The sequence below is a fragment of the Opisthorchis viverrini genome (assembly GCF_000715545.1).
Source record: "Opisthorchis viverrini unplaced genomic scaffold opera_v5_473, whole genome shotgun sequence".
NCBI lineage: Eukaryota > Metazoa > Platyhelminthes > Trematoda > Opisthorchiida > Opisthorchiidae > Opisthorchis > Opisthorchis viverrini.
The window spans coordinates 11621-29201 of record NW_008752136.1 but is presented as its reverse complement, the minus strand read 5'-3'; the positions used below and the strand labels follow the sequence as shown (position 1 = coordinate 29201).

The window sequence follows — 17581 nt, the reverse complement described above, 5'->3', positions numbered from 1 at the left end:
ACTAAATGTAAGTGCGCCGTTACTCCGTTGAACAAAGAAAGGTAATAATTTTCGTTTCACCAAAGTGTGCAGGTGTGCTGTGCATGACGGTACGCTAATTGACCTCTTGACTAATCGCTTGGTTTGCATTTGAAAAGTGCTATGTTTAACTAACGTAAAGCAGGCCAAAGTGGTTTGTCCGAGCTGGCTGGGTAAAGGCCACGACATTATGTGATAGGGAATTTTTAACTTACAGCGGCTCAAAATGCTAGAGCATTCTCACTGGCGGGATTAGCGTGACCTGGAGCAAAACTCTTCACCAACAGGTAACCGGCCACCCTCAGGAAGGGCGTCAAAGCGGTAATGCGCACAACCCAATGAAGGAGCTCTAAGGAAAAGAACCTTCTCAAGGTTCTTCTACGGTCCTGGAGATCAAGGGGTGGTAACTGCTGTTCCAAAGAGGATTGCAGCCAGATGCTCTATAAGAGTCATCACTGCCAGCCACAGATACTAACTCTTCCCATGGACAGTGAAATGTGTCGCGTTCAACGGGATTTATACTTGACACTAGCCCTGTAATGTCCGGTAAAGGAGACAACGACTCAATGAAGCTGGGTAGCAGACTCCATACTGGTGGTTCCGCACCAGCCACTGAGGAGCAGCTTGATCGCCAAGTTCCCTATTGGCTGGCTTCTTGTTAGTCGACACCTAATTTCGGATAGGACAAAAGCTTGTCTTGCCCTGAGGGGATGCAAAACATTAACTTCGTATCCGCGGCTGAGTTACAGAGCAATCTAGATAGATGTTCACGACTATCACGTCACTGAGATAGATTGCATGGTTTTGGGTGCTAAAAGTTTGGGTGTCATGATCTTTATCAGGTGGCCATCAACTCGCCATGCTCACGGAAAATGGCCAAAAAATTACACACCAAGGCGGGCTGTGCGAGCCCAAGCCGTGCGATCATCAGCAGTTGCATCAACCAAACAATAAAGATGGAAACTTAGTCAAAATGAGCAGCCAAAAATCTGCAATTGCCGCATGATGTCCGAAATCCAAACTTCCAATAATACTGAGGAGCAAGTTCCGGTGGGGCCTCATCAGAAAATCTACACACCCCTCCCCGAGAATGTTTTAACCGAACTTTTCAAATTGGCTACTGCTTGGCAGATTCCTAGATTGGAACTGCTGAGAATATTGATCTGGTAAGATAGTGAGGGCAGATGCCTGTCGAAGAGCTTTATGGAGAGCACTATGCTTCCGGTGAGTTGAGCTGGCCAATCAGTTGCTTGTGCCAACAGTAGGTTAGGTCACAATGAGTCATACAAAATAAGCCTGGCCGTTCAAACGGCGGCTTGTTGATGGGTATGATACTGCGATTACAATAATAGTGACAAATTAGCACAAAACTTAGATCGCGGACTGATGGAAGCTAATGCATGTCGGGCTAGGCCAGGCAAATGCCAGTGAAATCCTGTATGAATAAGGGTGAGTAGCGGTACGTTACTGAGACTTCACGTTTGGTCAATAAGAATTGGTCGCAAGTTGATTAATCCCGCTTGGTCCTGTCGAATTAGGTATATGATACCGAGGTCAAATGAGTTTGGTGGGAAATCCCTCTAAATATATATTCACCAAAAATGGAGGAGTGTCAACACTGGACATACTGTTATCCACGACCACATTCCGAGGAACAGCAAGCATGAGTACAGAAGTGGGAGCTTCAGCATAAATAATTTGCCAAACGCGGCAAATATCCCATGGATTATCCACTAAATCGGCACAGCTCATCTCCACCCCCAAGGCAGATAACAAAACGGATGGTGATGAGCTTACTAATCTCTTCAAACAAACGGGACTCTAGGGCTTTTCTTCTCGAATGCGCCATAGCCGCCTTGCCAAAAATACACCGGTGGTATGCACAAAGAAAATTTTTGCCCTTATGTCCCACATATCTTGTCGTCCTGCGGGGAATTTTAATTCGTCTCAGACTATTTACAACCTACAATAACCGAACCCTATCACTGATGTGTACATTCCTGTTAGCCTTGGAAAACAAAACCAACAACATCCGCGCAGCTTGTTGCAGACACAGCAAAATCGCAACTGAATTTGTTGCATTAGCATGCTTCAAACAATCAGCTTGTTTCCAGCATCCAGACATGTGAGGTCCTCCAAAAAACTTATCGAATAGGTGGTAAACTCGCGAATCTCCATCGGATGAACTTACCGGAGGACGTCCATCAATTTTGATTTAAATCGGTCAGCAACATTAAGCTGATGATCTGATCCGTCGGCCACTTAACCCCAGCACCATCAGACCAAATACACATCCTTATAAAGGATTCTCCTCCCCTCTGAGTTCATCCAACTTGAGGCCAGCAAAAACAGACTGTCAACAAACAAGTCTCACGAATAAAGGACCTAATTGGAACCTTATCTTTATGCACAAACCAATCCCAAACTCCTCTTCATGAGTGCAACTATACGCCGCCAGAAGCGAAAGTCATTGAAAGGATGATCCGCCTAAGAAAACCAACCGCCTAATAGCTCACTATCCAAAAGAATCGTTACTCATATTATAGGACATTCCTTGTATGATCGATCCATCACAAATCAACCAACGTCGAAATTAAGCGCAGAAAATTTTATGCTCAGCTACCCATCTGTTCAACGTACAGCATCGACTATTGACAGAAAGCAGTTTCGCTCATTCATAGGACCATCACAGAGTAGAAGCGTGACCAAGCAATTACAAAAATATACAATACTGTCCATCATGCTCACGTTCGTTTCCGTTCTCTGTATAGTTATACGAAATGAATGTGACAAGATTAGGGGGGGGAAAGTTAAAAAAAGAGCAAGAGTAACAGAAAAATAATAGCCGGTTACAAGTATATCAGCCTCACTAGCATATTATGCATTCTAAAACCGACCACCCTATCTGCCAACAACTTGATATCCCCAGATCATCACGGATTCCTCGGGAAACATTCTTGCGTGGTAAACATACTGGTATTTATGGATAGCCTAACCAAGGCTAAGGACGACAGACTCATTAAAAACGCCATATTTTTCAACTCCTCCAAAGTATCTGACGGAGTCCGACATGTCTGGCTGCTGCACAAGCTTTAGTCGCGGGAGATGTAAGAGGGTATTCTATGCTTGATAAAAGCGTTCCCATCTGGCAGAACATCTTGAGTGACAGAAGACTCGGCCTGCTCTTTACTGGCGCCAGCCTCCCTTGGATTTCCTAGGGGCTCTGTTTTGGGACCACATCCGTTTCTGATCTACGTCAACGACCTTCCAAATGTTCTTGCAAGTGCATGTCTACTTTTGCGGACGACTTGATATCCTGGGATCAAAATACTGATGCCCTCCAAATAGACAGACGTTGCAAAGAAATGGCCGTTGGACTGGCACCTTCCTCTGATTGACGACAAGCGCTTCCTAAATGTCATGCGGAAGGGGCCCAATGAACGTCTTTGTCGTGCACCGTGTGGATGGACCGGAAGACATTACGGGGATATATACTGAAAGGACTTAGGTAAATGGATCTCCTCAGCAACATTTTCTTCTCGCTGCACCATGATAAGTAGGCTCTAACGGTATTCGCAGTCCCGCGGATGATTGAGCAAACCCTCCCTCGCATTACTCGCATAGATTTCCGGAAACTCTATAGAGCCTCCGTCAGACCGCTTCTTGACCAGGACGCTTCTTCCACTCAGGACGTAAGAAAGACGCAAGTATCGTTGGCCATGTCAAACGAGGTGCAAAGAAAATGGGCACCTGCCGTAGACCCGTTGACTATCAAACGCGTTTCACGAGGCTGGACCTCTTTCCGTGGATTATTTTCGCTTCCGAGGGGACGTAATACTCATTTATGCCCTGCTTGAAAAATGCTTGGACAACTGTTTTTCATTATTGGTCCAGCTAACACACGGCCTTGACATGGTAAGATGTTCAATCTCAGAGCGAACTTGGGCAAAATTTTTCCTCATTTCGGGAAGTTGCCACGGGCAACGGCCTTCTTCAGACGGTTGTTCACGCTTAATCTCTCACCCAGATCAAAGCACTACTAGAAGCTTCCTACGCGAATCCTCACTCTGACAAGCCTACCACTACTCGCTGAGAACTTGAAGAGCAGTGCTAAAATTTTTTTCGCTTATCGCATCCGCTGAACGACAAGGACGAAGTCACCCGGCGAACCTTGGGCGGAGGCCTTAATCCTATGCATCAATCCGTGAATGTACACTTACCTAATTTATGCGAAAGGCACCAACCCCCACTGCAAACTTCATAGTCCAAATAGGAAAGCTAAGGGTCATACCACAGTCAACCATTTTACTGCACTAATGTCCCGACTCTCTCCCCACTCGACACAGATTCACAAGCATCCTGTGAAACCATTGCAACCGTCATCGGCTCTAGGCCCTTGCTGCCACCTCAACCAATCAGCGCCCAGACCTGCATCGCAATCTATTTGGGCGTGGGCTATTCGCTCCCGCCGTTTTTCTCCGAGTATGCCACGGGACAAGGCTCTGTGTGATATTCTTGATTCTGCCTTTTATAAGTCTCCATATCGTGACCGTAGAAATGATGTAAGTCATTGGTGTAAATTTTCAATCGCGCTTCGTGACTCTTCATTAGGTTCCGTAGTCTGTTTTCCCAGCTCACCGTTGATTGTGGTGTGGAAAGCAAGATTAAAGTCATCTTCTGGATATACTAGGAGTACCAGCACCCGCGGGGGTATAGGTCACCCAAAGGACTCATGGATGCAGTGTGTGGCATATAACCTGCCAGTTTTAATGTGTTCCGCGTGACAATTCGAACCGTAGGTAAGGCAAATCCACGAGGGAGCGAGAATTCCAGGTCTTCACTGTTCATACGAAGGGCAGCAAGTCAACGTCAATGCATCATCCTCAGGCTCGAAAAACTCAAAGGACCTGGATTTTGCACCTAGAGAGTATATTCGTACATGATTGAATAAGACTGACTGCTGTAGGAACCTTTCGGTGCTTGGGTGCTATACCACCCGAAGGGAGCACGATGACTAGAATTCTGTCGAGTCACTCAGGTCTATACAGGATCAGTCGTGATCCTGAGTCGTTCCTTCGGGCCATATTAAATATCAGCAGCAGCTCGAGCGAATTCAAAGGGAGGCAGCGAAGATGACACGTTCCCGCACCGTTCTTTGAAACCAATGCTTGGGGATATTGATCCTTAGCCAAATGAATCCGCCGCATGACATATAGTCCTTTATTTGTTTCCTGACCACCCCAGACCACCATACCTTCTGGTACTCCGCAGCTGAGAACGGAAGACATCCAGGCGACGCCTGCAAATCTTCCTCCGGCAGCACCGTTCCTTCCCACCTTTGTCAACTACTGGTACGGAATTTCTCCCAAGTTAGTCAATTGCAGGAACACGAGTCCCTTTAAAATAGGGGTTGACACGTCGCTGAGACTGCCCTTCAATGGGTAGGTTAGGGTTGAAAAGCGTCAGGTCCTAATAACTTTATATACGGTTTATCACTGTGGTTCTACATGAGGCACAAATATTCGGATTACTTGCTGCTTTTCATGACAAATGGTTTCACTTTCGTCTTGGCCTCCTGCTTTTCGTGGACGATTGACAGACTCGGCCTTGTTCCTGACTATCCGCTGTTTAGTTGTTGGTGAGCCACGCAGTTGTCCAATTCTCATAATGATTGAGCTTGTCCAACCAAGGCGTGGTTGACTGACATAGATTACCGTACAACCCTGGGTTTTCTTGTTCATTTTTGAGGAAAGCGTGTCTCATAAACGTGGTTCTGTTTGCCGTGACGGTTCTTCATGCCGCAAGCATTTCGGGTCTAGAGCCGGTGAACGGCGTTGGGAGAGCTCGTGAGTCAGTATCCGCTGGGTTGTTTTCACTGTAAACTTACCTCCCCTCATGCACGTGTGAGTTATAATTTTCGGCGAAACACTGGGAATGCACAATTGAGCTATGGAGTGCATGAAGGACAGTAATCAAATCCGTCCAAAACGTGGCCGGTGTGGTCGACATGGTCAGGTATCTTCTCGTTCACAGGGACATCGTTGCAGACAGTGGGGGCGTCGTAAGCTCTAAACGAGACATCTTGATGGCCTTAAGAGCGGTAACACGAAATTTCCCCCATACAAGGCTATGCTGTTCGTAATTCTGAGTTTGCGACCGAATATGGAGAACCGCCACGCAAGCTTTCTCTAATTCGTCTGAGATTCTTGAGGTCGTAAAATCGGGGAACCGTGTCCTTGAGGGCAAAACACCACCCGACATGTCTCACTGTCCACGAAGGCGATGGTATATTCATATCAAGCTTCTACTGTGCTTGATGATAGAATAATAATCGCTTAGCTGTAAAATTATTTCGGTGCATGGCGGCCATGACTCGGAGGAAACACGACGGCTGATGCACTGCCAAGTCTAGAGTGGAGCAGTGGAGATGCCGTGGTTGGGCGCGAACCATGGACCTACCGGTCAGTAAGTTTGAGCCTTAACAACAGCTTTCTCAAGCTCATTCCTCTGGTGGTAGATGCGATATATCAATGGGTTGCCAAATTTGCGACCAATGATCCTCCAGGCTTTCGGCCGTTCATCCACAGCCAGGGCGAAACACAATCTCGTTCCCATGAGTTGATCAATATCACTAGTCGACCATACCGCACATGATACTGTTGGGTTGCACCCTGAATACAACGTCTGCTAGAGTGATTCATAGTGATTGTCGTTTGATGTTCTTGTAACCCCTCTGAAGATCAGAATCGCAGCTCGTGTTATTCTCCATTTTTTATTCCCCTTACATTGAAAGTCGTCTATAGTGGGCTTGTTGGACTGCCTGCTAGGACTCCAGCTTTCAAAAGCTCAGGGTGCATAATTTCCATTTCGGCTGTCGGGTTGCGTTGAAGAAGCGATAACTCGCGTTTGATTTCTGGCGGCTGGTGTCGACCTTCCATTTCGATCAGTGGGACTTTTACAGACTCATTTTAGTGAAGACTACCAGGATTTTTCTTCGAAATTTTCAGCCCATCGCCTGAGACAACCAACCATCATTATTGGAGACAGCACCAACAGTGTTGACACTGACCATTTGCTGCCGTACAACCATGAAGTTTATTTGCTTAATCATTGGAACCGAAAAGAGGAGAGAAGAGTGAACGAGAGAGGGACCCGGTACTTGCTTAATGCAAACACTAAAGTACCTGCACCTCCAGGCGCTCAATCAGACGACACGAAAGTAAACCAACAGCACGAACGTCAGCGATATCGATCAGCTGCCAGTTTGGCAACGCCTCCAGCCAAGCCTCTTCCCGGGAACCCATCCTAGAATGCTAACCCCGCAAACAATAACTAACTCTTCGTAATCTCTGTCACACTCTTCTGACAAGCCATACGTTGTCCACGCGGTTTGTACCACTCTGAAGGGATCGCAGTGAGCAACACTTATCTTGGTAGATGATGATGCGGCATCCGTAGTAGACGGCCGACCCACCACAGGTGCTGATGCTGGATAGTTTCCCTACTTAAGTACCCATTGCATAACCCAATAACCGTTCCTTTAATACATCGTGACAAATCTGTGGACGCCGTACAACATCAGCGAAGCCTCTGAGGCAGTGGTAGTCAAAATCCCGAAGACATCTCATATCACCCGCACGCAGCGGCCTTACAAGAATACAACCATTACTATAGTTTGGTACGCGTGACCTTTCAGGCCTGGCGATATGGCATTTTGACGCCGGAATTAACCCGAATCGTCAAGTGGGCTTTCAAGACTCATCACCAAACATTCCATCCGATTTAATGTAATTGCCGGGGTGTGTAAAGCTCTCCACAACCTTCCCTCAGTTGCAAGGGACATCTTCAGAAACTCTACGTTCTGAAGCTTGACTTTGCATTTTGTGGGTGTAAGGTTCATGCCGAAAGATGGTCTGACGGTAGTCAGTTTATTCAGCAGAGCTTGTGCTCGGCCGCCGTCTTCCATGTTTGGGATGTTGTGGTGTATCCTCCAGATCGATCATTTGCAACCATTTGAACATTGGGGTTTTGAAGGCCTTCCCATGTTAGCCTAATTATTCCATAAGTGAAGCTGAACAAGAGTGGAGCGAGAGGACGTGCTTGTCGGATCTTCTTTTTTGTGGGTAAGCTTGTAGATAGTTCACCATATACGCTCCAAGAAGTCAGCAAATCAAATAGCTCTCATCTGCTGGCTCTCTAACCGTCGTTCCATATCTGTGACAAACCAAGTAAAATGAACTAAGGTAGCCCTCCATGGTTAACCCAGAGTATCTGATCTACGGTGTGCTTTCAATGTCTATGTTATCCGTTAAATCCGGCAACAGATATATCCTGCTGACGTTTCGTTTCCCCTTACTGTATGTGTGTGTTGTGCCCTCGAACTATAAACATAAGTCCCAACTTCGGTCTTGCACTTCATATTACCTAGAATGAGCTCAGATATGTCACTAATCGGGTTTCTGATGAACCTGATGCAGTGGCTGGCGGCTCAAAGGCGACTATTCACTGGGATCCAGTCCAGTAAGGTGCTTTCGGCCTTAAGACTGAGCACGACCGAATTGGAGTTTTGCATCCGTGTTTTAGAGAAGGAAAACAGTTTCAGCGAGGGGTGTCTGTTTTCCAATTAGATATAGAGTGCAGACGTTGAAGGCTGCAACGTGGATCAGCTCTTTCGAGGTTAATAAGTGATTATTTTGGTTTTTTTCTGGACCATTACCCCAGAATGTCAACGATTGCTTAACCTGAAGCATGACACGGCGATGGTCCAACTTCGGGGTCATCACGATTACCAAGTTCATGCTATCCATCAAGCTAAGCAACAGTCTGGCCCTGTCAATTCCAGCTCGACGAAATCGACCTCACAGTATTCTGGTGCGAAGCAAAACAAAGGCCCAAAGAAGACATCACCTTCACAATGTTGGCATTGTGGAGCCTGGCACTTCGTCAGGTTCTATCCCTACAAGTAGCATCGGTGCCGCCGATGTAAGTCCGTGGGACACAAAGATGGGTATTATCAGTCACGGACGTATACGGCCTCTGGTGCTTCAAAGCCGTCGTCATGCGTCCGTCTCAAACCGAAATCGAATCCTGTTGGCTCCTCTCTCAGTATGCTGGCTACTTTCCATATCAACACCTCAGGTCACGGAAAGTATCTCACAGTCACCGTCAATGGTCATCCAGTCCGTCTGCAGTTGGACACTGCGTCGGACATTACCATCATTTCGGGGAAGCTTTGGCGCAGGCTGGGTCAACCTCCGACCAGACAAGCCGCTCGAACTGCTATCAGTGCCTGCGGTGAAGAGTTGAAACTCACGGATGCGCTCCAATGCTGTGTATCTTTTTTGGGGGAGGGGAAGGGGCTACATTCGTGGGGTCGTGTTATGTAACGGCAGCTGAGCTGAACTTATTGGGTCTTGATTAGTTCGGTCGCTTGGGGTTAGCCGACATTCCAATCAGTGTCATTTGCAATGCAGTTCAGTCTCCCATGGCGCATCCAGATCATACATCCGATTTCCAGTTGTTTGCCAATACTGTCTCGGTCAGTGCGCTGCGACACAAGCAGTCCTCCACCTTTTGCCAGGTGCTACGCCAATCTCCCGTCCGAAGAGACCAGTCCCGCACGCTTCCCTCTCACTGGTAGATGCCGAGCTTCAACGGCTGGAACAACAAGGCGTTCTGTCCCCTGTACCCTACTTCGCCTGGGCAGCGCCGATCGCGTGGTGAAGAAACCCATCCTCATATGTGCTGGTTTCTCAACGGATCTAAGTGCCGCTCTCCAGCAGCACCACCATCCACTACCAGTGCCCGACGATCCATTCACTGTTCTGAACGGTGGAAAGTTCTTCGCGAAAATCGACCTTGCTGAAGCCTATCTTCAAATTGAAGCCGCACCGGAATCACGCCCACTGTTGACAATCAACACACACCGCTGGTTGTATCAATACACCCGTCTCCCGTTTGGCGTCAGAACTGCCCCGGTAATTTTCCAGCAGTTAATGGGTACCATGCTTTCTGGCATTCCGGGTGTGGTCGCATATGTGTCACCTCCTAAGGATGTCCCATCGTTACACTCCTTTCTGGGGTTAATCAGCTATTATCCGGCATTCTTGCTTTCACTACACGACATTCGATCCCCACTAAATCAGTTTCTTGGAAAGGACGTCCCCTGGCGTTGGTCAGAGGAATGCGAGGAAGCATTCTTCAGGCTGAAGGTGGTGTCTTCTTTGGGCCTTTGTTTTGCTTCGCACCAGAATACTGTGAGGTCGATTTCGTCGAGCTGGAATTGACAGGGCTAGGTTGTGTCACTTCGAGGCAGTACACGCCAACCTATTTGGGCATACAGGTCTATGCAGGAAGTTGTCGCTTGGGTTCACCGCTCTTTTACGCTTTCAGTCATTTCTCTAAATGTCATCATTGATAAGCTGACTGAAGAGTGTATGGCTGCCTTTGGATCTGATCATTGCCTCCGAAACATGGACCAGGTGTGCTGGGAACATCACATTAGCAGTGATGGGGTTCGCCAGATGGCTTTAGGAAAAAGCAGCCGCTCTACGATTAATGCGTTGCTCACGCTTCGTACGTTACGTTGGTTAGGATATACACTGTGCCAGAAACCCTTCGCCCAGCCGTTTGCTAAGTGGAAGCGACCGAGAGGTGGGTAATTTATGACCTGGCAACGAAATATGTAAACGCTAATTATTAAACTCAGTCTAGTCGACAGCTGCCACCTCCATTGATGGGGACCTTGGAACTCAATCCACCAATGGTTAGTGACGCTGTCAGACATGGCTCAGTCACACAGTCAGTGGGGCTCCCGCCTCAAGGCCGTCTAGTTCAATGCGTAGCTTTCCTTTTTTCCGAATTTACTGGACATACCATTGCCTCCAACGCTTGTCTGTATCTCACCTGTTATCCTATTTTCCGGTGACCGAAGCTAGAACCCACGTACTCTTGGTGCATGGTTTACGGCTGACAAACTGCACTGAACTGGAGCGTTCACATACATTGAGTATGCACACAATACACCTCTTTGGTTCAGATCTTTCGGAGTTTCAAACCACTTTAAATACTCTAAATAACTGCCGCGCGGTGCGATATATGTTCTACACTTGAAAATTGTGAAGTATTCATGCAATGCTGGCTGGGTTCAGACTCGGAGGGTTTTAACAGGAAGAACTCTACTAGGGTGGGTGATATACTCTCGCCTAGTAGGTTACGCTGGTTTGGAGATGTATTGCATATGTCGGAGGGCCGCGTATCTCTGAAAGCTCTTGGGCAGCCGTATGTGGACAGAAACAACAGTCTGTAACCTTAAAATGAAATGTGAGTGTGCAAACTCAATTGGACTGATAACTATCGCCTTCCTGAATGGAGATCTCAGGACTGAACTTTTTTCAATGCCATCACTTTCAGTCAGTAGCCGCCTAGTTTTCTATTTGGTCCGACGAGTAGGATGATTCCACATAAACTTATCAATTATACTATCGCTTTGCTACCTCTTCCGTCACTCCATTTTTCGGTGGCTAGAACAATCTCTACCTTGCTACATGCTGCATAGCTGATAGACTGAATTGAACTGTTAGCTAAGCATGTTCGGATCTATAGAATCCCAGTCACACTCGAGTATACAGAGATTTTCCACGTGCCCCTTTTTCAAGTTTCAGGACGTTGTCCACAAACAACGAACCCACCTGTTAGTTTTCATAGCTGCTGAGTTTGATTTATGTTTCCTGGTCTTACATCCGGCTGGATTCCAGGAACATTGTTTACTAATTACTACTACTAAATCCCTCACGAGGATCGGTAGTCAGTCAGATAAAACCTCCAACTATTCATCAGTAGTAGGGCGACTGGATTCGTCAGCAGCTACTTAGACCAAGTATCACACGTAACTACTCTTAGCGTGCTATTTTATGCATGCACCAACAGTTGTTCGTGTACTCTAGATAATCTACAACGTTCTATTCCGATTCTCATGATACCAGGCGTCATCGAAACAGCTTCAACGTGCACTGCGACAATCAACCACACTGTACGTCGGAAATCTATCATTCTACACCCGAGAGGAGCAAATTTGGGAACTTTTCAGTAGAGCTGGCGAGATCAAGCGTGTTATTATGGGCTTACATAGATTTCATAAAACTCCGTGTGGCTTCTGTTTTGTCGAATACATGACACGTGAGGGCGCAGAGATGGCAATGCGTTATGTCAATCGTACTCGCTTGGATGACCGAGTTATCCGGACGGACTGGGATGCTGGTTTCGAAAACGGGCGTCAGTATGGACGTGGTCGCACTGGCGGTCAGGTAAGTTTCCCGATTAATATCACTTGAAATGGTTTTCGCACTCTGGAGTGACTACTTTTGACTGGTCCTGTAAGGCTTACTTCAGTAGTAGTCTCTCGAAATCACGCTGTCTGTCCCTTCACGTGGTCTCCCAGAGAAAAGGAATTGTGCTTTGTCCTCGATACCTTCCGTCGGCATAAACTAATAGTTGCAGTTGCAGTTACACTGTGACGAAACTCAGCTTTAAGAACTAACGTCTGAAACAACAATGATCAACGTACTGCGACCTTTTGATCAATTTCTATTTAAATTATGCATCAAACTAAGCTCCTCTGTTCTGTAAGAAAACAAGATCCTCGTACAGTAATCGAGCCTACAGTGCCATCGTTGTCTAGACACTACGCCAGCGAAATTTACAGGTCACGTGGAGTAACGTACAGAACCTCGCTATTGTGTTCCATTTTCCGATTCTTCAGTTTGCATCGCCTCTGCCATCGGAAACGGATCTCAATGAAGTCCCAAGGCCTCTTCCACAAAGATGACCATCAGGGTAGCTTTCATATCCCAAGTTCTCCAGCCTTTACTCACCATCCGCTGCCAGCCTATTGTAGTAAATCCTTCATGAAATGGCCTGTAAACGAGTACCACCGAACCCCACTTCGGCGCAACTACCTGGTGAAGCTAACAGTATTGCAAATGCATGAGCTACCGTGCATCTCGAAGGAAGCACGAACGCTGACACCGCTTTGCCATTCGGTCCCACCTACCACGATCCACTACGCTTGCCTATATCACCCGGATCATGACACGATAAAACTTCATGAGCGAAAGTATATGCTAATATAGGAACCGCGTCTCAATTTCTTTGTATACCGTATGTCATCAGTACTTTACCAAAAGGATGTTTTGGACGCCAGCACCTATAGAATCTTAGCAACATGTTGAAGCACTTTGGTTTTAGAACCCATGAAGAAATGTCCCAAGCTTGGAACAGCCAACCAGCACTAAGCCAAATGAAAAGAACCCTGTCACTTTGGAATTGATAACTGAAGCGCTAAGAGTTACCAATAAACAGACCAGCGAAATTAATGGAGAAACCTCAACGAAGTTAAAAGACAGTGATCCTTTCGTAAAATCTAGCCCATAAAAATCGGCCAAAGTAATTCCCATGTTGAAATGTTTCACCTTTAGGAGTTTCCCATTTCTTCACTACAGGACCGAGTTGCTGCTCGAATCATTAGTGTCTTACGGTCAAACTCCAAAAATAGGGGCTAACTGGACAATGAAACTAGACAATGCCGTGTGGATAGCGTCGAAAACTTGCAGAGTATAGCGTCATGTGTCCTGCTCCTTGAAATTCCATGCAGCACCTTTAGCGGGCAACTGAAGGTTTACAAACTGTGCGCTGAATCCCGACTTCTCCACCCATTTATTCCACATGCGGCGTCTACCAAACACTGAGTGACTTGTCACGGGGATAATTTGACTCAGTTCGTTCATTTTTTTGTCAAATTATTCGCTGAGCTTGACATTTTTTGTTGGAAAAAACAACTCAATTCAACCTACATGTGGTAGGCAGTTAAACCTGAACCGTCACTTCTATTTTAATAACAGCTGCATTCAGCCTAGTATATCACACACGTAAGTACGCCCCATAGAGGACCGTCATACACAGGCTATTTGGCCGCCTGTCTCCGGGGACTGTATATCGAATTGGTGTTGACAAGAAACATTTGCGGACTCCCCCATGGTCTGCCCTCTCCTCAAAGTCTTACCTTAGGGATTTTTGTTACATACTCTGTGCGGCAATGTCAGGGTATTGCAAAAATCACAATTCATTATTTTATCTTCGAGTTGCGACCGTTTATCTTATTCACAGAACGGAAAACGTAGCAATTTCGCTGTTTTGTCAAGCCTCAGTCGTCTACTCTTCCATCAAGTTAACGTGAAGTGTCACCTCAAAGTTTTAGTTCCCCGCTACTTACCTTGCTTCCAGGTGCGTGACGAATTTCGTAAAGACTACGACGCAGACCGAGGCGGATATGGAAGACTGGCACAACGGGAGATCGTAGACTAATTTTTTCTAACCATCAATCACTGTACAGTTCCATTTTTCTTCGGTGTATTACAAACACGTGTTTTGGACCTTTGACTGGGCGTCCCTTACCTTTCAAGTTGTTACATCAATTGAAAATGCTGTTCAAGACAGTCTGCAATTTACATGTGTGCGCCTTGTTTTGAAAGCTTTGGGGAAAGTCTGTGACTAGCTGTTTTCGAAATAAAACTACGTAGGGTTGCTAAGCCGACAAAATCACGAGACTTCGTAAGTGATCAGAATTTAAGTGCCGAAATCCGGAGTTTGTTATACGGTTTAAAGCGCTCTCCCAATATCCCCAAAGATTGGTGAGCTACTGTTGGTTTCCAGTCAGAGTGCCTCGCGACCTCCCCGTGTAAGGCTACTCCCCATTCGGAACAAACTACGGATTTGTCATTAACACTGCGGAGCAGCACTCATGCTGCGTGTGACTTCTGCAATGGAACACATCGTTGACACCCTGAACCACACAACAAAAGGCGCCGGCTTGAGAGGCAATCATGCGAACTAAGCAAACGACTAGAACACTGATGCTTCCACCACATCCAAACGCGTCAGCTAGCCGTCTCTTGTCAACGGTTTGTCGGTTGAAGCGTTGTCGGGCAAAACTATCCATTAAGCCTAGTATGCACAAGATGAGTCTTCATCGTAATGTATTTCATAGAGAGCAAACATAATCATCTTTGGACCGCCGAAATAGCAAACATTAGATAGTACAGCAGCTAGTTTTCCAAAATAGGTAATACAGCTGAGCGATTATTATCATGATAAAGAAAATCGAAATGTTTGTGCTTTAGGATCAGACACCGTCGAGACTCAACACAGTCTTTCGCCCGGAGAAGCTCAAGCAGTCAATATGGTTTTTTTCGTCATCAGTGTATTCGTGTTTGAGCATCAGATAAAAGAAGTAAAAATTGACAAAGCCGAAAATATTTTTGTTTACCTGTCTGTGTTAACTGCTCGTCAATCGCCGATCAGATCTTGTCGCAAATTATACTCGAACTGCGATATTTGACATAACTTGATACAAAACGGAAATTGACAATCGAGTGACTTCTACCACGATGATTGTGTAAGGTGCATGGATCACTGCTATTAGATGCTGTTCTTTCCCAATTAAGATACCAAGTGAATAGCACAGGATGAGGGCTTCTAGGAACCCCTTTTAAAAACAATAAAAACAAGTGGACACTAAACGGTGTCAAGACCCAGTTCCCCACATATATGAGGTTGCAACTGAAGCTCCCGACGATTATAGAAATTAGGCACAGGACAACCCATAACTGTTTCACGACAAGAGCTCAATCGAAGATCAGCAGACATGTCGCTAAAAAGCGGTGACCACAAGTTACTAGATTTTTTCGCGAGATTTTCCACTCTTAGACGAGTGAATTTTGGATCATAAAAATATTGCAAGAGACCAAAAACGCACTTCCTCGTGGTGGTCTTCCCTTTGGGTGTTGTGTGCTATCGACAGGTTTGTTTCTCAAATGTGTGGAATGAACGAGTTCCATGTACCAAGTGCGAACAACCGTCCGTTTCTATCATTCTGTCCAGCGCGTTTTGACGGCGTGCAAGATTAAGCGGAAAATGGTAACAAGACATCGCAACAAAGCTTAACCAACGACCAGTTACGTTAAAAGAGAAGGAAACCGGGTATCACTGATTACGAGGGATATACGCCTGATTTTAAATACCCTGTATGATGTGGCTGAGGGATAGCCGCTGCTCAGAGCTGTCGACTTCCAAATGGGCCGAAATCGTAAAAGGTAGAAATATCCACCTTTAACCAAGTGACAGCGATCAGTTACTCAATTGCTCAGCCCCGTGAAACCTGTTTTTCCACCCGTTTATTCAAGTGAAGACAACATTTTATGCATTGACTTAGACAGACGGAGCTCCATGAATGGCAGAATCTGAGTGCGGTGACTGGGTCCGTTAGCCAGCTGAAACATGGAATGGGTGTCAACAGATATAATACAGGTGTTCAGTTGACAACCCTTTCGGTACATAACCGTTACACCTAGAAGGAGCATGGCAGCTGATACATTGCCAGGTTGCCCAAGCAAACAGAAGTCGAAATGCAAAGGTTAGTTTCGACCCAAGGACCTTCCGATCAGTACGTTCGCGCCTTAACCACTGAGCTATTTCGATATAACACAACGTAGATCCAAACCGATAAGCAAACAAATTTATAATTATGAGGATTTATTTCAAATCTGTGAATGAACTGATGACCCCACTGACAGCACGACGATGACCAGAAAGAACTGAGTTAACTGTACTCAACAAGCATCCCACTGGCAACCTTATGGGCTGTGTTCTTATCCACCAACAACTCCACCAGCTTTAAAGCAAACTGCATTGCCGTGCCTGGACCCCGACTGGTCACTAACTTGCCATCGACGACAACACTGTCCTCGCAGTAATTGAAGTCCGGTACAGAGTCCTTGCACGACGGATAGCATGTCAGTTTTTTCCCCAGGGCAATTTTGTGCGACTGCAATCCCATAGGAGCTGCGCAGATAGCTGCCACGTATTTCCCAGCGTCGTAATGCGCGCGCACCAGTTTTCCAACCAAATCTGAGGAGGCCATCGCCTTAGAGCCACCAAGGCCACCGGGCATCACAACCACGTCGTACAACTTAGACGCCACACTTTGCAGAGCTGCGTCCGCCTGTATCCCGACACCGCGACTGCATTTGACTACACCAGAGCCTTGAAGTCCTCCCAAGGTGACTTTTATGCCAGCGCGAGCAAGAACGTCCGCCACAGTTACAGTCTCGAGTTCTTCGGCTCCTTCAGACAAGATAATCAACGCAGACATATTGTAAAACGAAGCCGTGAACCAGAGCACAACTAAAAAAGAGAAAATGGTCAGCGTCAGAACGAAAAATGAAAAGATGGGATAACCTAACTTTGCAGCTAGTCTGATATTTTCAACCCCCCGGTCCTGAGGATATCCCTTATTCTGATTCAGAAGCAGGCAACGTGAGTAGCCCCTACCGTAGCTCGAATTCCGTTCACATAGTGGGTCCTGCTTAAACCCTGACAACTATCACCTGATATCAATCGCCATTCTGTTTGACCTGGAGTCTGGATAACAAGAGTCCGTTGAATGACAGCTGACAAGCATTCAATCGTTATGAGGGGATGAATTTACTGCGGTATGGCTATCTGCGTT

At 46.4% G+C, this 17581-nt stretch overlaps 2 protein-coding genes across 2 annotated transcripts; one reads left to right on the top strand and one right to left on the bottom strand.

The window, feature by feature from the left end:
• Positions 1–4460: 4460 nt before the first annotated feature.
• Positions 4461–14507, top strand: T265_11300 (hypothetical protein; the record flags this gene model as incomplete). The annotated part of the gene is made up of 3 exons (XM_009177922.1): positions 4461–4580; positions 12003–12323; positions 14299–14507. 3 exons carry the CDS (start codon positions 4503–4505, stop codon positions 14377–14379), a joined length of 480 nt encoding a protein of 159 aa, XP_009176186.1.
• Positions 14508–16675: 2168 nt separating this feature from the next.
• Positions 16676–17224, bottom strand: T265_15401 (hypothetical protein; the record flags this gene model as incomplete). Its single annotated transcript, XM_009177921.1, has 1 exon — positions 16676–17224. A coding segment is annotated over one exon (549 nt), but the record flags the coding sequence as incomplete, so codon positions are not given.
• Positions 17225–17581: the final 357 nt, after the last annotated feature.